The sequence below is a fragment of the Puma concolor genome, chromosome A1 (assembly GCF_028749965.1).
Source record: "Puma concolor isolate L17-30 chromosome A1, mPumCon1.1.hap2, whole genome shotgun sequence".
NCBI lineage: Eukaryota > Metazoa > Chordata > Mammalia > Carnivora > Felidae > Puma > Puma concolor.
In genome coordinates, this window is record NC_141667.1 from 233,287,399 (window position 1) to 233,294,959 (window position 7,561).

Sequence of the window (7,561 nt, forward strand, 5' to 3'; positions counted from 1 at the left end):
GCAGTCAGGTTTTCCCAGTACACTTAATGAGACTTTTTATAATAGCAAATCTTATTTGCATTTTATTGTTAAATCAAACCTAGGGGATTCTCCGGAAAAGTCCCTCCTCTACTTTCATCGTAGTGTGTATTTATGAGCCATCCTACTTCACTTGAACTTGAGAAGTCAAGAGAGTAGACCAAATAATGGCTGACCAACTTTAAGTAAGATGGAAACTCACCTTGGTTACGTTAAATATTAATAGCATTGAAGGTATTTGGTACTGTTCTTTAAATCTGCATGTTAACCATCATCCTATAGAGCAGGATTTCAGAAGCAGGTAACGGGAAGGCCACACTTGCCTGATTATAAACCTGCCTTAAGTTTGTAGTCAGTGAAGAGAACGTAGTTCTGGATGTCAGACCTGAAACATCCCGCCTGTGGCAATAACTTCCTAAGTTGTTTTATACTGGTTGCTTCTAATTTTATATACAGAATAACAAAGACATTCACCATGAAACTCAATGTTTGTATTTGCTTAAGTGGTTCGTGGACATATGGGTGTGTGTTACATTATTCTACGTCTCAAACTTTTCATAATAAAACCGTTCTATTAGGAATGAGAAAAACCTTTTAAATTAAGACTTAATTAGAAAACAGTGATTATTTTTTTTTTTAATTTTTTTTTCAACGTTTATTTATTTTTGGGACAGAGAGAGACATAGCATGAATGGGGGAGGGGCAGAGAGAGAGGGAGACACAGAATCGGAAACAGGCTCCAGGCTCTGAGCCATCAGCCCAGAGCCCGACGCGGGGCTCGAACTCACGGACTGCGAGATCGTGACCTGGCTGAAGTCGGACGCTTAACCGACTGCGCCACCCAGGCGCCCCGAAAACAGTGATTATTAAGAATACCAAGACAGCAGTTCTCTTAAAGTAACCTTTGAGAGAAAATTGTTCTCTAACTGAATTCTACAGGGTTGAGAATAAATATTTAAAATTAAATTAGTTGTTTCTTCTATTTCGACACCACGGTGGTATGTTCAAGGCAGTAATTTTCTTAAGTGACTGCATATTTCATAGATAATTAGATTTAGAAACAAGTCTCCCTTAATCTAAACTTTTCCCTAATCTAGAAAAGGTAGTCTCGAAAAATTTTTTTAGTTTCTTTTCTCCTCTTGTCCCCTTTTCTCTTGTCCCCTTTCTTAAGCATTACGGATATCTGTGTCAGACTAATGGCCATAGCTGGGCAGAATAATTTCTGAATTGTTTCTGAGAATATTGACCTAATCTCATTTTGTAAGACGTGCTCTAACTGTTTAGAAGTTCAGTCTGCTGAGGAAGTCCTGCAGAAAGCGATCGATTCTTTAAGTGGTTTCAGTTCCGACTGGTGATTTCAGTCAGTCAGTATGTATGTCACAAACTACCTTCTGCTTTTCCCATAGCATTAAAACTTCCTTTTGGCAAAACAACGGTGATGCATTTGGTGGCCAGAGAGACATTGCCAGAGCCAAACTCTCAAGGTAAGCCGGGTACCGCAGAGGTTGTTACTCACTTGAGCCGCGGAGACAGGCACTCGAAATGGTTCTTGTTTTTTTTCTGAACCTTCTGAGGGAAAGGAAGTTTTCATTGTTTATGGACAGAGCTTGTTAAGCAAATAACCAGACATCCTGGAAACAGGCTATAATGAAAACAGGCTATAATTATAATTACAGCTTTTTAATTAAAAAAAAAAATTGCAGACATTAAAAACAAATTCTTACTATGTTTGGATGCCACCCCTCCTCCCCAACCCCTGATTCGAGCACTTTTGTAAGCAAGGCTTTTCTGCATTTTCTCTAGGTCAGAGGAATCGCGAAAAGACTGGAGAGAGTAATTGTTGCGTAATCCTGTAACCACCGTGTGCTGCGTGTGCTGTCATGTGGTCTGTGTCTTTCTCGCTGCTGGGACAGAAGAGACCCGACATTGCTTCGGAAACCCTTAGGAAGAGTCTGCCTGTAAATCCATGGACCTGAATGATCCCATGAACACTGTCATCTTTCCTCATCAAAGTAAAAAGAACCAAGAACATTTTTTCACCATGCGTTTTTATTTCTAGTTTCTTCGTTTCTGTTGAGCAGTTTTAAAATCTATTGGTTTTTGGATGCTGTCAATCTCTAGGCGCACAGTTCGCAAGTTACCTTCCTAGCGGAAACCATTTTGCCGCCACAGAAATTTTCATCACCAGAACTAACAAATCAAGTGTTCCGAATATAGTTTGCACTAAAAAAGATTGACATTATTTTCTTCATCAGCAGATTTTACAACATGGTTTATGGTACCTTAAAAGTGCTCGGAAACACAATTCCGCACTGGAAAACACTCAGCAATTAATGAAGTTAATTAGTGGGCCCACTGGAGAGGGAAAAATGGAATAGAAATGGAAACGTGGGGGGAATTCCATCAAAGTCAGCCATGGTGGCTGCACTGGCACAGAGCGCAAAACTGAGCGTGACTATTTTCATGGCAACAAATGGAAAAACAAAACGTGCCTGTTGTTTAAAGCACTCGGCGGAGAGCTGACGAAACGAATTGCTTTTCCTTTCACACCTGCACTCCTCAGTCCCGCGGTCACTGAGTGCTTGTCCACACAGCACAAAAGGGGTGCGAGTGCGCTTCCTAGCCTTAACGTGGGAGGGTCAGTTCCATTCTCGTAGACGTTCATTGCCGCACAGAGATAATAGAAAACCTCATTTACTTATCAATTTTATGTATTTGAAGATCAGCAAATTGGATTTTTCCAAAATTGCTCGTCTGTAACCGTCCAGTGTCACACTCACTCATTGGGGTTCAAATGAATTCTTAAAATTGAAATAATTCTCCATAGTAACCAATTTTGTTTCTTTATGTAGTTTGCATTTGGTATTAGTGCTTGCAATTGTATTAAAATCAAAAGCTGATTTTTAAGGCGTACTACGTGATTAAGGATGACGTTCTTTTGTTTTGTACCAATCATTTAAAAATTGATAATGCTAAAACCAATTTGCACAGCACTAAAGCATGAGCTAGTTTCATCTAAACCTGTAAAAATATAAAAGATTTTATATTTTTTCACTGGGAAGAAATTCTTCCTGGATGAAATTACAAATATGTGTAGAATATATTTAATAAAAAACTTATAAAATACCTAACTATAGAACTTAAATATAGATTGGCGTGTAGTATATAGAACAATATTCCATATAAATAACTTTAGCCTTTATGAGAACGAAGTTGCAGGCTGACATTATGTTCTGTACTTTAAGTGTCCATGGCCCTTAAGAAAACATTAAGTGTGAATGGTTTCAAATGGTCAGCTTTGTCTAAAGGTAATCAGGTTATTTTACTCATTGTCAGTGCTTTGATGAAAAGGCTTTATATGCAGTAGATCTACGAAAATATTGTTCATACTGATCAGAATTAAATTTGTATAGAGCAGAGTTTTAAAATGAATGTAAATAGCACTAAACATTTTCTTTCTGCAACCTGTACTTAGAGATTCTTTCTGTAAACTAAAAATAAAATATCGTAGTGCATTTATTTCAGTGGTAATTTTAAAGGTCTTGAATAAGTTGATTGTTGTTTAAGCACCGTCTCATCCATGTTAAAATTGTGTTCTACTTTTATTTCTGAGTCTTTAAAAATTTTGTGTAATATTCCATTGTTAGTTTCAGGAGTATTCACAGTGCATCTTTGATATTTAACCTGGTTAATTTGTGCACAGAGCAACAATGGGTAGAATTATGCAGTCTCTGTTATCACTAAAATGTTGTATTCGGATGTTAAATATTTATATGCTTTGTTGACTAGCTCAAATGTGAATTCCGTTAGTGTTTGACTAAAGAAGAATCTGGTAGTTACTAAATGGGGCAATTAAGCCATTTATGGCTCTGTTCTTTTGTAAAGCAAACTACTGGTGATTATTTTTAATACCTGTTTTAATTCTAATTGCTCTTCTGTTTTTCCAAAGTTAAAGACTATCAGTTCATTATGATTGAATTTGTATGATGGTTTAAAAACTATTCTCTATTGGTTTTCAATATATTTTTCTGTGTGTTCTCCTGTTATAAATTTCCCTTCTACAAGACCTCAATTTAAAGTTTGCAAAATGGATAAACTGGTTCATTAGTAGAGAAAGAATTGTGTCACTTAATTCCTAATAACATTGTTGTGCAAAATGAAAAAAAAAAATAGCAGTAAAATTATATACTGAAAACACCAAAAATTTAGATGCCTTAATAGTATATACACGAAAATACTCAACTATCCCTCTTAAAATAGTTCCTTGGACTGCCTGATGATTACAATATGATTTATCATATCCAAGGCTACTATTGAAGATCCCTCTGCCAAAAATAACAGCTCACTTACCGAAAGGTAAAGGCTGCATAGATCTGGTAATGTAAATAAAGCCTGAATTATGGGCCTGTGACCCTGCCCAGTGCTTGGTATCTAACTCACCTCTTTTACCTAAATTATCCTAGACTCTTAAGTGTTCTGGACAAGGCGAAGCTTTTCTTCTTTATTAAAACCTCAGCATGTCTCCTTGATCTGAATTATTTGCTTTCTCTTCGAGATAGGTTGTATCTTCTCCTATCATGAAAAATATAGTATCTAACATCGTCAGTCACATTAAATGAGGTTTTCTCATAACAAACATTTATCCTTAGTTTGATGTCATCTTGACCAATGTTGCAGAAATTTCTGTTAGCTGATTGTGGTAAACAATGTTTAATGTGAAAAGAAATTAAAACTTTCTTCATCTGTTGTAGAATATTTTCTTCTTTTAAATGGCTTCTGCTTGTAATTTTGGTGCGTTTTCCTATTCTTCACTGCTTTTCTCTTTTTCTTCCCTTCGATTTATTTCCTTACGTCCTGCAGTAAAATCGCACTGCACCGGCCTTTACCAAAATCAAAGAGAAATGACTCCTCAAACTTCGGCATGCCCTCACGCCATCCTTATTGGTAACTGTCACAGGCAAGCGTTCGCGTTTTTTCCCATAACGGCTTTGTAGTAGCCAGACGGCAGACAGGTGAGAGGAGGGCTTGAGGGGGGCGGACAACCTCTCTGTAACCGCGGGCACCCCAGCCTGGTGGAGTGGGCGTCTCGGCCAAGGCAGCCGGTGGCCACTGCGGCCCCCTCGGCTTCTCCCCCCACCCCCCGCCACCTAGTGCGCTTTCTTCCCAAGACCACAAGGCACGCGAAGCTCTTTTAGGGACTCGGCAAGAGGGGCGTGGCTCCTGGAAGAGTTCATGGGCAAAATTAAGTGAGAAACCCGTAATCCTTGGGGAGTAGAGTTTAAACCAGCACTAGAGTATGAAAACATTTTCCTTACTATTTGGTGGTCTTTGACAATGCCCTCAAATGTTTGTCCTTGAATACTATTTTGTTGTTGTGGTTCTGCCTCTTTTTCAAGATCACAGCTTTCAAGAAATACAGTGTAGACATAGGGCGTCAACACTGGAGAAGAGGGAGTGTCAGTTTCTCCTAGGATTTCCACCAATAAAAAGAGGTAAACACACAGTTCTTAAAATGCCTGCAGAAGGGATTTGTGTTTGAGTTGTGAGAATCTGTCTGGGTTTAAAGAATAGTTACTACATACTCAAACATTACTACCTAATTTTTATTTTTTACATTTCTCGAGCTGTGTTTTGGTGTAAGAGAAGCCGACGGTGTACTGAGAGCCACTTTATTCAAATAATACACGGAGGGGACAATCTAGAGGGGAGTAGTGGCTGACCGGAAGTGGTCCTGGAACCTCGGGGTTCCGCTGGGGGCTGCTTCTGGACTTTCCAGACGCTCCACGTGACAATAAGACTTTGGGGGCTGTTTAGTTCACAGCTGTCTGCCCGATAAGATCGTTTTTCCAGTAGTCTGGAACCTGGCCGTCTCGGGTCCCCTGGTTCTCTGGGGGCGTCGCTTCCTGGGTTCCACCAATCTGTGTGTCACTTTTTGCCCTCGTGCTTCTCAGAAGCACTTTTTTTTTTTTTTTTAATTTTTTTTTTTCAATGTTTATTTATTTTTGGGACAGAGAGAGACAGAGCATGAACGGGGGAGGGGCAGAGAGAGAGGGAGACACAGAATCGGAAACAGGCTCCAGGCTCCGAGCCATCAGCCCAGAGCCTGACGCGGGGCTCGAACTCACGGACCGCGAGATCGTGACCTGGCTGAAGTCGGACGCTTAACCGACTGCGCCACCCAGGCGCCCCCAGAAGCACTTTTTAACAGTCCATTCGACTGGTCCTCAGTCCTCCGATTTCAGAATGAGAATACCCGGACTTCGGAGTCAGGCCTGGCTTCAAGCTAGTGACTTGGAACAAGTTGTTTCATCTGTGGGCTTCGATCTTTTTTTTTTTTCATATAGAATAAGAATAATACCTATTTTGTAGGGTCATAAGGTTATTTTAAAATAAATATTGAGAGCGCTGTTTTGCCTAAGAACTTACCTGGCAAGCTGGCAAAGCTGTCAGAAGTCTTTATGGCAAAAATTAAATGCCAGGCATCGACAGGGACTACAAAAAGTAGCTTGCAAAAATGTCAGAAAGTATACGGAGACTTGTAAAAAGTTTTTTTGCCGTTTATTTTTGAGAGAGAGCGTGAGCAGGGGAGGGGCAGAGAGAGAAGGAGACACAGAATCCGAAGGCGGCTCCAGGCTCCGAGCGGCCAGCACGGAGCCCGACGCGGGGCTCAGGCCCGTGAACCGTGAGATCGTGACCTGAGCTGAAGTCGGACGCTCAACCCACTGAGCCACCCGGGCGCCCTTATGTTTAGAGACTTTTAAAACGAAGACAAGAAGTGGGGAGATCTTAAAAATAAGCCTTACGTTAGAGGAAAAGTAGAGGACCCAGTAATTCACCAGTGAGACATGGCTTCAGATATGGATACCAGGTTATAGAGCTTGGACGATAATCCTAGAACTAGACGTATTAATAGAAGAACGCGATTCAAAATTTGAGATGAGATTTATTGACTAAAATGTAAAAACAGACGTGTACGTTGTTCAAAAGAGGCCGAAAGGGGTGGGAAGCAGGGCCGTGTCTAGCCACATACATGGAACTTCACAGATGGGAGGGATGAGGCAGGTGAGAAGTGTCTGATGATGGGGAGAGGAGGCAAAAATACGGGCTAACGCTTCAGATTCGGGCTACTGATTTCTGAATCCAGGAACCACTGAGGCAAGGTACTTGTGCCGAAGGAGCAGGACCTCCCTGGAGTTCTTTTTTTTTTTAACGTTTATTTTTGAGAGACAGCACGGGTGTGCGTGAGCAGGGGAGGGGCAGAGAGAGGGAAACAGAGGATCCGAGGGGGGCTCTGCCCGTGACCCACGAGCCCGATGCGGGGCTTGAACTCACAAAAAGTGAGATCATGACCTGAACTGAAGTCAGACGCTCAACCTACTGAGCCGCCCAGGCGCCCCGGGACCTCACTGCAGTTCTTACTCACCAAGACCATCCGTTGGCTCTTGACTCGTGGAAATGCCGTCTCATAGTTGTGTCCTTCTAGATTTCTGTAATGATCAAAGCAATTAAAGCCGGCCCTGCTGAGTGCTTCTCCAACACACTC

General features: G+C 41.0%; 1 protein-coding gene across 1 annotated transcript in view; it reads left to right on the forward strand.

The window, feature by feature from the left end:
* Nucleotides 1–4,771, forward strand: part of UBL3 (ubiquitin like 3) — a 68,727-nt gene extending 63,956 nt beyond the window's left edge. Inside the window, exons 4-5 of the mRNA XM_025923436.2 lie at nucleotides 1,425–1,502; nucleotides 1,822–4,771. Of these exons, the coding sequence (XP_025779221.1) occupies nucleotides 1,425–1,502; nucleotides 1,822–1,874 (131 nt within the window). The 3' untranslated portion in view covers nucleotides 1,875–4,771. The remainder of the gene's footprint in view (nucleotides 1–1,424; nucleotides 1,503–1,821) is intronic.
* Nucleotides 4,772–7,561: the final 2,790 nt, after the last annotated feature.